The sequence below is a fragment of the Carassius gibelio genome, chromosome A3 (assembly GCF_023724105.1).
Source record: "Carassius gibelio isolate Cgi1373 ecotype wild population from Czech Republic chromosome A3, carGib1.2-hapl.c, whole genome shotgun sequence".
Classification (NCBI taxonomy): Eukaryota; Metazoa; Chordata; class Actinopteri; order Cypriniformes; family Cyprinidae; genus Carassius; species Carassius gibelio.
Genome location: NC_068373.1, coordinates 27761472 through 27777176, shown reverse-complemented (window position 1 = coordinate 27777176; position 15705 = coordinate 27761472). Strand labels below are relative to the sequence as shown.

At 38.6% G+C, this 15705-nt stretch overlaps 1 protein-coding gene and 1 pseudogene across 1 annotated transcript; one reads left to right on the top strand and one right to left on the bottom strand.

Moving 5' to 3' along the window:
- Positions 1-2: 2 nt before the first annotated feature.
- Positions 3-4975, top strand: LOC127955264 (uncharacterized). Its single transcript, XM_052553445.1, has 6 exons — positions 3-588; positions 1643-1776; positions 1985-2132; positions 2825-3073; positions 3857-4118; positions 4510-4975. The coding sequence occupies exons 1-6, from the start codon at positions 125-127 to the stop codon at positions 4708-4710; spliced, it is 1458 nt and encodes a 485-aa protein (XP_052409405.1). The 5' UTR covers positions 3-124; the 3' UTR covers positions 4711-4975.
- A 3187-nt stretch (positions 4976-8162) lies between these two features.
- Positions 8163-14279, bottom strand: LOC127943215 (heat shock protein 75 kDa, mitochondrial-like; annotated as a pseudogene).
- Between the last annotated feature and the right edge of the window lie 1426 nt (positions 14280-15705).

Genomic DNA, 15705 nt, shown 5'->3' with positions numbered 1-15705 from the left:
TAGCTTATTTGACAAAGACTGCAGAACTCAGGGCTACGTGAGAAACGTCATCGTCAGTCTAAGCCAATCAGAGGTAGAGTTAGGCGGGTCGTACAGGCAGGAGCGTGATCCAGTGTTTGGGCCTATGGTTTGGGCGGGAGTGGATGCTAATCCAAATGTTCGGACTCTGATAATGGACCACATTCAAATGGTGGACTATGTTAGACAGCAGCTGCTGGAACTGACAGAACAAACTGAGCAAGCCATCGTTAGTACAGACTTTATATTATACCGGGTTGACTGGCTGTTGGAAAGGATAGGGCAGGTCTCAGCTCTCACAAACTCTGCGTTTCCTCAAGAGTTTGTTTCTGCTTTGGAATCAGTTCGACAGGCTATCCAACTTGAAATGACCACGGCAGCTGAAGGTGGAACCGCGTATCGAAGTCAGACACGGGACGAACATACAGGACCAGGACGCCCTGCAATACCAATATCTATTAATGTCATATGCAAGTATCTTGAGCTGCGCATCCCTGTTAGTAAGATAGCCCTTGCTTTAAGGGTGTCTGAAAAAACAATATGGAGAAGAATGCGAGACCACGACATAAGGTTTGTAATTTAAAGTTTAACTATCTGAATTTTATTTAGTTTAATCTAAATTGTTGTAACCCTAACGTATGTATAACTTTCACAATATGCTTCAGGAACAGTTATTAATGATGTTAATATTCCCTGCCATGGGTTGCACCTAGTAACGTTATGTTTAACTAAGTAACGTTATATTCATTACAGCAGCTTCTTAAATAACGTTAATAGATACTTAAATTTGTGGAACCACGCTAAAAGTTATTGGGTCAGAAGTTCACTAGTTTGGACATGAAGTCATAACTAAGACAAGCAAGCACGATCAAAGAGTCCCATCGTCATGGTACCGTGTACTTTGGAGGGCATGCGTCTCTTGCGTTGTAGAACATCATAGTAAGCTATATCAAAATTGAAATATATAGGTAGATGTTGGACTAGTGGTGCAAAATGACATGCAGTTAATGAAATGTTATGCTGGGGAGGGGTGTTTTCTAAGTTTATTGTAACAACTGCAGAAGGGTCAGCTAGGACAAGATTTGCCAAGTAACTGCCCACTGGATGTAAGCTGTAGGCTGTATTTTACTGGTGTTTTATCATACACCAGTCACGCGTAAAGGAAGGAACACTTTTTTTTTTTTCACTTTTTTTTTAACATCTGTGCTAAAATATAACAACCTAAAGCACATTTAAAGACGTCATTAATTTTTAAGGCTGAAAGGTCAGATATGTTGAGCCTTGGTATAGCTGACTTGATCATCTCATAAGATTACAGAACGCAGGATATGGTTGCAAGGCCTTTTCCAATATGGCCATTCAGTGGCAACCAACATGAGCACAGTCTCAAAATAAGGTCAAAGGTTAAGTTTATCACTCACACTTGATAAAGTTAGGAACCTTACATTTTATTTAGTTTTAGAAAATTATCATCAATTCCATCTTGGTCAGAGACCAAATATCAATATGTTTTGTTACATAGGGTCCTAGTTTTTATGTTACAAAGTTACATTACTTCTCACAGTGTTGCTAACATAATCAACTAGTCTTTATGTGTTACTAAGTCTTTTCCTTAATATTGCAGAATTTCAGATTTCTATGTTGACATGGCTGATGCAGAACTTGATAAGATTATTTGTGACATTCAACACTTGTTCCCCAACTGTGGCTACAAAATGGTTCAAGGACATCTAAATGGACTAGGCCTGAGGATTCAAAGTAAGAACCTATTTTTGTGTTTGAAGGGGCAAGAAAATACTTTTGCCAGTTATTTGAGAAAGATATTCTGGAAGGAAAAATGTTGTTCATCTTTCCAATAGCTGTTATGGAGTGGGTATTTCAACAAATTAAGGTTTATTTACAGGCCAAAATCACTGTTTAAAGTCTCAAATAAATTAAAAGGTATTTTTTTGCACTTGTCTTTCAGCATTACGAGTTCAACGATCCATGAGGAGAAACGATCCTCAAGGAGTAATGGAGCGCTCATTGAGTCTTCACACAGTGAGAAGAAGATGCTACAGTGTGCCTGCTCCAAACAGCTTGTGGCACATAGATGGGAATCATAAATTAATCAGGCAAGTGTTGTGTAATATGAAAATCTGTATGGTAAATGGTCTGTATTTGTATAGCGCCTTACTAGTTTTTTTCGAAAGCTCATATTCACACATATTCTTACACCAATGAGCAGTCTAAGGTGCAAACTGGACACCAGAAATGGAAAATAACATACACTTGTTTTTTCTCAACTGTTTATAAAGACAGTTAGGGTAGGTCACTTTTTTTATAATCAGAAGGCAATGCTACTATTGCAACAACATGTCTAAAAATCTAGTAATCTAGATAAAAAAAAAAAAAAATCTATGCCCACCACTAATAAAAATGCACATTAACACAACCATTTGTAGATGGGGCTGGTGAAAATGTTAATCAGAAAGCCCTCATTTTGTAAAACAATGATTCTCAAAATATTTACTTTAACCATCATTAAGTAGACGGAAAGCCTAATAATGTGACCTGGTAAAAAGAATGTTTAAGTGTCTATGGTTATTTTTGTTACACTAGTGAGTTATTTTTGCACCAACTGCTTATTTCGAGATCAATAACAGTCTCTGACATTGTAATGGCATCTCTTACGATTCATGACTACATTGTGCAAAATCATGTATTTTTTTTTTTTTTGTAAATGTGAAAGATTGTTGGACAAACCATGTATTCAGTGTTTGTCTCTTACAAATTTATTTTTTTAAATGTTTTATTATTTGTGTAGGTGGCGCATAGTTATCCATGGTGGCATTGATGGCTTCAGCAGACTTGTGGTTTATCTTGGTGCATCCACAAACAACAGGGCTAAGACGGTCCTAAATCTGTTCCAACATGCTGTCACAAACTACGGAATTCCATCTCGTGTGCGGAGTGACAAAGGAGGTGAAAACAGAGATGTTGCTACTTTCATGTTGCACCACAGAGGAACCAATCGAAACTCTCACATTGCGGGACGCAGTGTCCATAACCAAAGGTATGTAAAAAGCCAAGAATTTATTTTGTGTAGATACAATACAAAGAGGATTGCAACATTCTCGAAAAACAATAAGCAGAGTCAACTGCCATAACATCTATGAAAAACATTACTACAGGCTTCAACATGCCTGTGTTTAGCAGCTGAGCATCTAGGCCTATTCATAAAGCCTAGCGCAAAACAATTGCAAATCAAAGTGAAAGTAAGTAGCAGACGCTTAACACACAATCATCTTCATTAAAAGAAAAGAAACGAGATGATCTGACCAGGGCTGTTGCCGCTCACTCTTACTGCTGTCTTTGATTTAGACATGTTAGCTGATGGTCAATAAAATGCAGCTCATAGGCAATCCTGTTGCTTTCTGTGACATGCACTCTTTTATATCTGAATATAGCGCTGTAATTGAAGATCCGATTTTAATCCGTTTTGCAAAAACACATGTAGAATATAGACTAAAATAAGGATTGCTGCTTTGAATTTATGACAATGTGTCCTTGTTATAAATTACTACAATTAATTGTGGACAGTTAAAGTAACACTAAGGAACTCCGGTCGCCCTACAGGTTGGAAGCAGAATTGTCTCATTAAAACTATAGAAATGTGACCTGATCTGACAAACTTGTATAGTGTGGCTAGGGCTGATAAAGGGCCGCAAAACGAATCCAGAAGTGCCATTCACCCTGTCACCACTTGATGAACCACTGAAACGATTTTGGAAACATTATTTGAAGGTAAAAAAATCCTACTTAGTGTTGCTTTAACAGCTTTTTTTCCCCCCAACAGAATAGAGAGGCTGTGGCGAGATGTTTACATCTGTGTGTTGGATGTTTTCCATTCCATCTTCTCATGTTTGGAAAGCATGGGTTTGCTACATCCAGACAACGAGCTCCACCTGTATGCTCTCCACTGGGTCTTCATACCTGTGATCCAGTCCCATCTCGACTTCTTTGTCCAGGGATGGAACAACCACAGCATCCGAACTGCCAGGAATATGTCTCCCCTGCAAATGTGGCATGTGTTCAGGAACAGTGAAGAAATCATGCAGGTAGAGATTTTAATGGGGAAAAGCCTCTGCTACACATTCACTCACTCCACAGGGTAACTGCTGTGTGGCGACTGGGCCTATTCTTGCAAGAATAAATACTTCTCGTTTTATAAATTTGACTGTGTCTTACGCAGTGTTGATGTTTAATGTGGTGAATGTTTTTTTTTTTTTGCCACAACACAACATTGGCTGCGGTTGCTCTGAAATGTCTGTAATCTTGGTAACAATGTCAACAATAATGTTGTCCCTGTTGAAAAAAATATTACATTAAAGAATGTTCCTGTAGTAGTTCAATGATTCTTAAGTTGCTTGCATTTATGCTCTGATTCTTGGCATTTATTTGGATTTTGTACTGTTTACTTTTTAAAATAGTCATTTTGCTCTTCAACAGGTCAGTGAAGAATATGGGACTGACTGGAGTGGACCAAGTGCAGCAGGGGTGGACACTCATCTTGACATTCCAGAGACTGAGCTTCCAAGGCAGCTTACTGAAGCAGACTTTGCCCTTTTACCTCAACCAAGCACAGAGCAACGTGACTACGGTGTTCAACTTTATTGTGAAACTGTGGAAGTATTGTCTAGATTATTTTAAGGAGAACCAGGGCATGTCCAAGATACAGCACAACTACAGTAATTCAGCCCCCCAACAGACCGGAAGACTTTGTCTTTGACAAACTACCCTTCTCCTTGTAGTCCTCTCCTGACAAAATGCATATATATATGCTCACAGAAGACAAGACACCGAACATTTTTGATAAAAAGGGAAGTCCTTGATTGAGATTAATTAACTGTAACATGCCTGTATTTTGCTTTACTACACTACTAAGAAAGACAATAAAATGTTAGTTACTAGTCAAGATTTTTATGGGGGAAATCAGGCACCACAACAATAATTACAGGGAGAACAGAAAAGTACAGAAGGTAATTTAAAGATATAACAAACAAAATAAATTCATGTAATTATAGGTCTGTGGCGAGTGGGGCGGGGCCGAGAGGCGTGGGGAACAGGGGTGAGGCCAGGTGTAGTGATTGGAGATGAGCTACACCTGCGGCCCACCGCCGGTATCGAGTCCCACGTAGGAGATGGAAGGATATAAAACTGGAGCGACTGAAAAAAAAAAAAAAAAAAAAAAAAAAGTCTGGAGTCTAGTGGTGTTTTTACAGAATGAGCCGTAGCTTGGCTGTGACCTAGTGAGCACTTCTGGAAACACTGCAGCAAATCTCTGACCCAAAGCTGTGACAACAAGTGGTCCTTCATGTCCAGGTGAAACATCTGCAAGAATCATGACAAGTCAGTGGTTGGGTTATATATTGTTATAAGAAAAGTTACTGAAACATGGCCTTAACGGTTCAACAGTCCCCTCTAGTTCTTTGGTCCTGTTTGACTTCAGGTGAGTAGCACAACACTGAACTACAGTGTTAGCTGTGATGGTTAAACCTTTCCACACAAGACAATATGTTAGTGACCCAATGGCACGGACTGCAAGTGACTAGCAGAATATCAGCTGGAAGCAGCAAAGTCACCACATAAACACGTTAAGACGATGTCAGAGTATAATATAACAATATATTGCGGTCCTTTTTACACTGCACAAAAACCCTGCTGTTACATCGTCACTGGCCTTCATGCTGCCTTTACTGTTTCCTAACCTTGTTTTTTTTTTTTTTTTTTTTATGAGTTGTGTTATATATACATATACACACATACATACATACACACACGACATATGACATCAAAGAGAGTAGACGCTCCTTATGCTTTTGAATCGCTCTCGCAGTACTTTGATGTCATAAACCGATCGGTCTTGCAGTGTGCAGCGCCGGTTCAAGTCGAACAAGCCTAATTTATTTTCTCTTACAATCTTAATAAAATACTATATAGCAAAAAAAAAAAAAGAAAAAAACATAAGACCATCTAGTGGCAATGTGAAAGGAGTGTATCTACTAATGTCAGAGGGGTTAAGCGCAGTTTAAAAAAGAAGGCAGCATGTCCCAATATAATAATACCCTATTAAAGCATGTTAGCAATATCAGCTTATATAACTAGTAGCTAATGTTAGCATCTTACCTGCTGCACTGTCTGTCTGCTGCTTTTTCGTCGTCAGAACGATAGCACTCCTTTCACTGGTGACTTTGTGTTTGAGGCCACAAATGTTACAAAGCTGTCATTAAGTTGAAGTTATCACACAGTCCTCGCTCAAGCCGCTCACTTGCTCCGTTTGGTTTCATTACAGTGTGCTCCTTAGCACTGGGAGCTCCCTCTGCTGTCCATAAGGTGCCTCTGCGCACCAGCCATTTCAAACCCAGCCTCCAGTATTTGGGCCACGCCTCCTAATTTGCATACACTCCCCAATCCTCAATCCTCAAATGCCCAATCCTAAATCCCCAAATCCCCAATCCTCAATCCTAAATGGCTAAATGATTAAATGCCCAATCCTAAATACCAAATTCCCAATCCTAAATACCAAATTCCCAATCCTAAATCCCCAAATGCCCAATCCTAAATCCTAAATGGCTAAATGACCAAATGCCCAACCCTAAATAGAAAATGCCCAATCCTAAATACAAAATGCCCTATCCTAAATACCAAATGCCCAATCCTAAATACCAAATAAATTTTCGACTTGGACTTTAAGTTTCAAATTTAGATTTTTAGTTTTGGTTTAAGACTTTTAGTTTTAGACTTTTCGTTTATAATTTGACCCAAAAATCCCTCCATAGATGCAACGCGCATTTGAAAAAGCGAGGCGCTGGAGAGCAAAATTAGTTTGAATGCAAAATACAATTTCACCACTAGATGGGAGTAATTCCTACTTAGTGTCCCTTTAAGAACGCCAAAACTTCACTTTTACTAAAATGTTCAGATTTTAGGGTTTGTTGATACTTTGGATTGACCAAGAGCACTATAGTTGTACAATAACAAAATTAATCCTCAAAAATACTGCTGTTTTTAAATGCAGGTGTCACTCTTGAGTTCTCAGTGTGTACGTGACCTCGTGCTCGTTGTGTTCCGGAGCACAAGCGCAGTGAACAGGGAAACGGTCCATTTGTGTTGGCGCTAAACAATTTAATTTGAAAATGTGTCTACGTTATATTTGCCTTATTTTGGAGGGTAAGTCCAGCAAAATAAACTAACAATTGTGGCAGTATTTCTTTTCACAGATATTAAACGGCGAAATACAAATAAGACTAAAAATGTCTAAAACGAGAATGAAAAAAAGCACTTTCTATAGATTCACATAAATGTTTATAATATAAGGGATAGTTCACCCAAATATTTGATCCGTTTTGTCTGAACTGTCTGAAAATCCAGAGTCAAGCACTGCAGCATTTAAGCAGGTTTTTTTTTTCTGATTTCTAACAGTAACGTGAACTAAAATCCATCAGCCTTTACCTCTATCAGCGTCACGGATCTCATTATGTGCTCATCATCATGGCGTCACTGCGCCTCCTGCTGTCTGATTCACGCGACTGCAGCTCGGGCGCAGTTCTTCTGGATTCCTGTTTCATTTCAAAGAGCTGGACATGATCACGTTTTATTTAGGAAAGACGGCTTTGCATTCGAGTTTATGAAATTGTTATTTTTGTTCAAACTAAGCAATCTCAGGAACAGTTAGTCATAGCTTATCTATGCATGTTTGTTTTATTTTCATTTATTTTCTTTAATTCACACATGAAAAAATTACTGAAACAATAGACTGAATGTGAATCAGTTCAAAGAGGGAAAAAAAAGACAAGACATATTAGTATTTAACAGAAAATGTTTTCCCTGGTATCATTCATTATCTTGCATCTTTCAATGTAAATTCAGAAGTGCAACTATAGCAACACAAACTACTGAATTGATTAATGTATTGTTTTATCATTGAATGGAAAGACAAATCTCAGTCATATCAGCTGTAAAACACAACTACCAACAAAACCACAATGTCACACCTGCACAAAGATTCTCAAGTCTTCATATAAACAATGTTTGTTTGTGTTTAGAGTGCAATGATGACCTCTGTGGCGCTGGAAGCCCCCTCTGTGCATCGATGCATGGCTCTAATAAAGACACAACAAGTCCGTCAGGCTGAACTCCAGCACAGGTGTCAAGTGTTTCTCCAGAGCTTGAGAGAGGAGCTGATTGAGCCACGAGATCATCGGACGAGGGTCCTGGTTCAGGTCAGCGGTGATTATGGCATTGTCAGAAATCTGGAACATAAAAAAAAAACAAAAAACATTTAGCTTTTAATTATAAATAGTATTGAGATGAAAGAGTGGAGACTGCTCGAGGAGAAGCTGTGCCAGCTCAGGGATTGAGTCCTTCAGTGCATGAAGCTTCTCGATCAGATCATGTCTGGAAACAAATCTTTGATGTTACATATATTATACAAGTACAGTATGCTTTATTTGAGCTCAAACAGCTGATTAACAACATCACAATAATCCACATAATTCCAGTCCATCCATTAACATCTTCTGTTTTTATGAGCTGTAGCCTCACATTTTGGCCTGAAGCAATGGTTTAAAGACATAATTTTGAGTAACTTCTGAGTCACTGATTTCAAACTTCGTTCAGTCTGATATTCAGTTAAGAGATCTGAAAGAAGGGACGGTGTGAGTCAATGAATGGATTTGTACACCAATAAAAGTTTAAAACCAATTTTATAAAAAACTGGAAGCTTGTACAGGGAGACTAGGAGTAATATGTTCACGTTAAGAGTCTAGCAGCAGGGTTTTGAACTTTTGGCAAATGAGAAATGTATGACTGGCTATTTCCCTTCTATAATGCATTGCAGTAGTCAAGTCTTGATTATATCTAAATATGGATCACAATTTCAAGGCCTTTAAATGTCAAAACATGATTTCATATTTGCTAGAAGCTTGACTTTCCAACATAATTTATCTGTTAGTCCAGTTTTAGAGAGCTGTCAATATACACACCTAAGTTTTAAACAGGTGTTTTGACGCAAGGTGACAGAGCCAAAATGTATCTGTGCTGTACCCTTGGCTACACTGGAACTGAAAATTATAGTCTCTGTTCAATTTACATTTTCATTTAAATGTAAAAATTAGAAGCCAACCATGTTTTATGTGCAAAGACAACCATAAGAGGTTCTTAACCTTTGTTTCCAGCCAAGACTTGGAGAAACTTGTTAATGCCTTTATCACCAGCAGGGTGGACTGTTGTAATGGGCTCCTCACCGTTCTTCCCAAAAAGACCATTAGACAGCTGCAGCTCATCCAGAACGCTGCTGCCAGGATTCTGACTAGAACCAGAAAATCTGAGCGTATCACACCAGTCCTCAGGTCCTTACACTGGCTTCCAGTTACATTTAGGATTGATTTTAAAGTACTTTTACTCGTATATAAGTCACTAATGACCTAGGACTGAAATATATTGCAGATATGTTCACAGAATATAAACCTAACAGAGCACTCAGATCACTAGGATCGAGTCAGTTAGAAATACCAAGGGTTCACACAAAACAAGGGGAATCTGCCTTTAGTTCCTATGCCGCTCGCAGCTGGAATCAGCTTCCAGAAGAGATCAGATGTGCTAAAACACTAGTCACATTTAAATCTAGACTTAAAACTCATCTGTTTAGCTGTGAATTTATTGAATGAGCACTGTGCAATATCTGAACTGATTGCACTATATTTTCACAGTTTTTTTTATGTAAAATCATTTTCTGTTTTAAATTCATTTTAAATAAGTACATTTTTATACATTTTTGTAAAAGTTTTAAAATTGCTGGTTTTATTATTTTTCTTCATTATTATTTTACTTTCTTTTATGTAAAGCACTTTGAATTACCATTGTGTACTAAATGTGCTATATAAATAAACTTGCCTTGCCTGCCTAAACCATTTTCATGTGACAGTGGCAAATACATTTGTATTAGCAAGTGGAAAAACATTATTATATTTATTGAAAATATTTCCCAAAGAAATCATATAAAGAGAATAAAACGGGCAAGGATGGAGCCTTGAGGCACACCACACAGATGAGCAGGCCCCAGTATTCACTACCTTGCTTCTATCAGTCAGATCGGATTTAAACCACTTCAGGACTTTCCTCTGAACCCCCACAAACTCCTCCAGCTGTGAGAGCATCACTCAGTGATCAACTGGATCAAAAGTACATTTTCGGCAAATGTTTCTTTTTGGGTGAACTTCCTTTGAGACACGTCAGGAATATAACAGTATGTTCATCACTGTTAGGAAATTATTCTGGACTGGACTGTTTTCTCCTCATGTAAACTGATTGTGAGCTGCTGAAGTGTTAAATTTAACCATCTCATACCCAGCGTTGATCTCAATTTTGGGCTGCAGGATCTGGGCTATCTCCTCTGAACTGTGGGCGAGCTGCTGTGTGTGCATGAAGTGTCGAGCCGCACTCATCTCCAGCACCATAATAATTTGTAAGAAAATTAAGTATGGATGTCAAAAATGATTTGGTTTAACCTTGGTCATCTCCGTAATACAAAGAGTGATTAGGATTTATTAAATGACCATAACAAACAAAGAAATGATGAACTCTGCAATGAATATTGACTTGAAATGGAATTTATTATTTGTGAGAAAACTGCTTGATACTGAATGTACTGTATAATTTAATTTACACACACACACACATATAGACTTGTTAGAAATAGTTTTATTCACTTCCGATTGTTTCAGTTCAATGGATGGTCCAGATAAATGGATTTCTGATAGTTGATGAATGGCCATCCTATTCCAATGAGACGGCAACATTAGGAAGGAGACAGTGGGTGATGATTTGGGTTGGATATTAGGAAGTGAGGTGTAAGGTCATTTTAGGGTTTCAAAATAACTTCTGCAACCTCAGATGTTTTGAGTTCATAACTGACCATTTTCTGCTGTGGTATAAAATGAAGAGTAGTGTTCTTGGAAATAAAATGATTTTCATGCAGGATAACACACTGTCCCATGCTGCATAAATACTATGGCGCTAAACATTTGAAAATGTGTTTCTACAGTCACTGTACAGGTTTCTCTTTGTGAGGTTTGGTTAGCAGTGACTGAAATGCAGCTTTACACACAACTGTCCGTCTGCATGGAGAGGATCTTGAGACTCCAGGAGCTTCAAACACATATCTGCTGCTCAGCAATGGCTTTTTACAGCTGGCATTACAATACAGTTCATTTTTTTTGACAGAAAATCCCTTAATAAATCTCAATCTGAACAAGATCTTCTGTGCTCGAAGTCACTCACAAAATTTTTGACAGTTCAATAATCTCTATTTGCTTATTTCTCTATTGTTATTTCTCTATTGTTTGTATTGATGCCTTTTGCAAGACATTGCATTGTTTGATAGTTTTCATCTTCAGAAAGTTCTTTAGGGGGAAGTCGTGGCCTAATGGTTAAGAGCGTCAGACTCCCAATTGAAAGGTTGTGAGTTCGAGTCTCTGGCCGGCAGGAATTGTGGGTGGGGGGAGTGCATGTACAGTTCTCTCTCCACCTTCAATACCACGACTTAGGTGCCCTTGAGCAAGGCATCGAACTCCCAACTGCTCCCCGGGTGCCGCAGCATAAATTTGGCTGAATGTCACGTCACTTTCTTCCTAACCATATTCCATTAAGACCCCATTGTGGGGGTTTCCATTCACCTAAGAAGACCTGGCAAACTATTGACCAAACCTGAGATCGACACCAGTTACCTGAAATTATGTGAAAAACAACACAAACAAAAATCTGGCTCTTAATTGTACCGCAATCCTATTGATATGTCACTTGCATAACAATTTGGAACACGGTGTATTTGGCCATTTTGAGATTAATGGCAGTGTTGGCGTACACTTGTGTTCTTCTGAAAATCTTTGATCCTTGTCAATAGATATTGCACGTTTTATGCTTTCAAAATTGGACTGAAATGAGTACATTTTTAATTGCAAATTAATTAGCTGTTATTTCCAGCTTATAAGCAATGCATTTTATCAGCCTTCGGATGAACTTGATTCAGGCCCACTGGCTCTTCAATAGTGTGAACATTAAGTCTCTAGTCTCACCTCCATAACTTTCTGTTTCAAGGACTCAAAGTACGGCGAGTGTTCGGCCAGGTGGTGATTCAGTGCACACAGATAGTAAATGTTCCTCGTTCCTGCCTTCATCCGAGAGGTGTACTCCCTCAGGCTGGTCTGCTGTCCCGCAGGAAGTGCTGATGACGCAAAGCAATGTCTTCCTGTGATGACATAAATCAGCAGTTTGAAAACAATCAGAGATAAACAGGCTGATTAAGAATGCCAAACGAGGCGTCTCATACCTTGATGCTCTGCTCTGCTGTGGTCACGATGCCCTCGCGCAGAAACAGCCTGTAGTCGTCAAAGAAGCGAGCATATATCTCCGGATCCTTCTTGCTCTGGTCCGGCAGGAACCCAATGATCCGCTGCTGTAAAACATCCTGCAGCTCCCTGAAAGAAAAGAGTATGTTATGTTTTTTTTTGTTTTGTTTTTTTTAGACAATGCAGAAGGCATACCATCATATTTCAGGCAGGTTTGTACCTGATTAAACCACTTTCCTGTATAGCAGCTCTCTGCTGAGGTTCAGAGGAATATCTGCAAATTCAATCACTTGAAAATCAATTTTCCTTTATTTTTAAAACTTATTTGTATTAATCTAATAATCCATTTAAAGTTTATTAATACATGTATCTGGATGCTCATCTAAGCTCGTAGGAAGCACAGTCACTTTTCTTTTTGCATCTGAACCTCCTGCTGTACAGAGTCACACTGGACCATCTCACGACAAACATGGAAGCTTTCTGCTCACACAAATTTACAAACATCACAAAACAAAGAATCATTAATAATCTGATTACCAAACAAATGGACCTATAATATTCATTTGGGTTGAACATTTATGTAAGAAAGAAGAGTGATTTGTATAATTCATAGTCTTACTTTGTGTTTCCAGATCCCTACTATCACCACCACTCGCAAACCATGCATCACACAATGTAGGCAGCGCAATCTTAACAACCTGCACACTTTGCCTATGTCTGCTAATACACTACTTTCTTTTTCTATTGGTCCTTGGAATTGCCAGTCTGATGTAATCAAAACCGATTTCATTACTTCTATTATTAGTCATTCAAAGCTTCATCTCATGGCCCTAACAGAGACCTGGATCAAACCAGAGGACACTGCTACACTCTGCAATAATTTCTCATTTTCCCACTTCCCCCCGTTTGACTGGAAGAGGTGGAGGTACTGGTCTGCTCATCTCTAATGATTGGAAATTTAATCCTTTACCATCTTTGGGTATCAACAGCTCCTTTGAATCTCATTCAGCTACTGTTACCTCCCCTCTTAAAACACATTTTGTAGTTGTCTATCAACCCCCCAGGACCACTAGGTAATTTTTTGGATGAATTAGATGTGCTGCTCTCAAACTTTCCTGAGGATGGTACTGCCCTAGTTATGCTTGAAGATTTCAACATCCACCTAGATAAACCTCTGTATGCTGATTTCCACACTCTGCTTGCCTCTTTTGATCTCAACCGAATGTCAACTACTGCTACTCACAAATCAGGAAACCAACTGGACCTTATTTATACGCGACACTGCTCTACTGATCATGTTCTGGTTACTCCACTGCACACGTCGGATCACTTCCTCCTCCTCAACATGGTCCCTGACACATCACTTACCCCTCCATATGTCTACTCACATCTCAGCTTGTCTATTAGACATTTCTTGGATGGCTGGATGATGGACCATCACCTTGAACTCAACCTTGCAAAAACAGAACTGCTTGTGGTTCCAGCAAACCCATTGTTTCATCACTATTTCACCTTCAAGTTAGGCTCATCAATCATAACTCCTTCAAAAACAGCCAGAAGCCTTGGAGTTATGATTGATGATCAGCTGACTTTCTCAGCCCACAGTGCTAAAACTGTCAGATCCTGCAGATTTGCTTTTTTCAACATCAAGAAGATCAGGCCCTTTCTTTCGGAATAAAATTGACAAACAGTAAAGTCTTTGAGAAGGGCTTTATCAAGCAAAATGGTGCATTAGAAATGTACATCTCCTGTTTCCAAAATGCATCTCAAACTGCTTGAAAAAGCTGTAAACTAATTCCACATTGCACAAGGATCAAACAACCGTACGCCTGTTTCACACATACTCCGTCTGCAGTGCAGCCATGCACCCATGTTACGCTCCCATGTTAACGGATTCCAGTTGCGTTCCAGGAGCAGTGCGTCTGCAGCGGTGCAGCGATCGTTTACATACCGAGTAGCGGACTGCAAACGCGTCCTGTGTGAAAGCACATAGAGTCCGTGCTGCACGTCATACGTAACGCACACGGACTGCATGCGCTCTGCAGACGGAGTATATGTGAAACAAGCGTGAGCGGGCCATAGCTGGGGTCAGCGGGGACCCGGTGAAGGTTGTACCAGTGGACCCTGTTTGAAATAGTTTATTTTGTATGTTCGTTTATTTTTATTTATTTGTGCTATTTACACAATGTTTACATTTTTTCAAGTTTGTAGGTGTCAAGGTACAGAAACTAAATAATTAAATGTAAAAAAGCATTAGATAGTCTTCAATGTAAAAATGAAATATACAATCAAACCTACATTTATTCAGACACCTTCCACATTTCTCACATTATTACAGTTTTGCTATATATCAAATATATGTCTGGTCACTGAATAATTTTTGGTTTGACTGTTAAAACTACAAAGTAGTCAAGAGCAGTGAGTGATTTTCTTTTTCTTGGATTAACATTACAGCAGCCAGTAGCTAAATTAGGCGCGGTCCCTTTAAGAGACGATGAACGCATCCAATATAATACACATCCCATATTTCCTCAACTGTTTACTTTTATTTAAGAAATTACTGACAGTTCTTTCAAGCATAATTTCCAAGGTGGATATTTTGACATATTTCGTATGTATTTGTCGTTACTAGAGCAAAAATAAGCAAATTCGATGTTCAAGTGTTTTGATCAAAACACCTGAAAATGCTTATTTTTAGCGTCTCGAGACGGCTTTCTCTGCGTGAGCCCTGAACACCAGAACACTGCGAGTACGGAATTGTACATATCTTTTTGTTTGTTCAAACTGCGATTTGTATTTGTTCGTTCAGCTGCAGGAGGGACTTTGAGGAGAACTTCGCAGAAGAGAGCTCGGTGTATGTATATATTATTTATATATATATAAAGACCTCTAACACTAGCTTGCTCTATTCTTTTTATATTCTATCTTTTTCCTTTTTATTTATTATATTATTTAAAAGCCCTTGCTTCGTGTACTGTGTTAAGCTAACTGAGACTTGTTATAGCAATTTAAATTAGAATGTGTAAAAGTTTGTGCTTTAAATGCACATTTCAATAGTCATTTTGTAGTTATATCTGCTCAAGTTACATCAAAGATTCATTTTAATGCATTGCTTTTGGCAGTGTTGAGTGTTTCAACCAATCACACACCTTTTTATCTGCAATGACTGCTATGACCACACAGAGGCACATGTGCACTAGAGAGATCTGTAGATGGTTGATTATTTGTATGACTGAAAGCTCTGAAAACAGCTTTGGAATTACACACATAAGCAATAGAAAAGCTATTCTTCATCTTT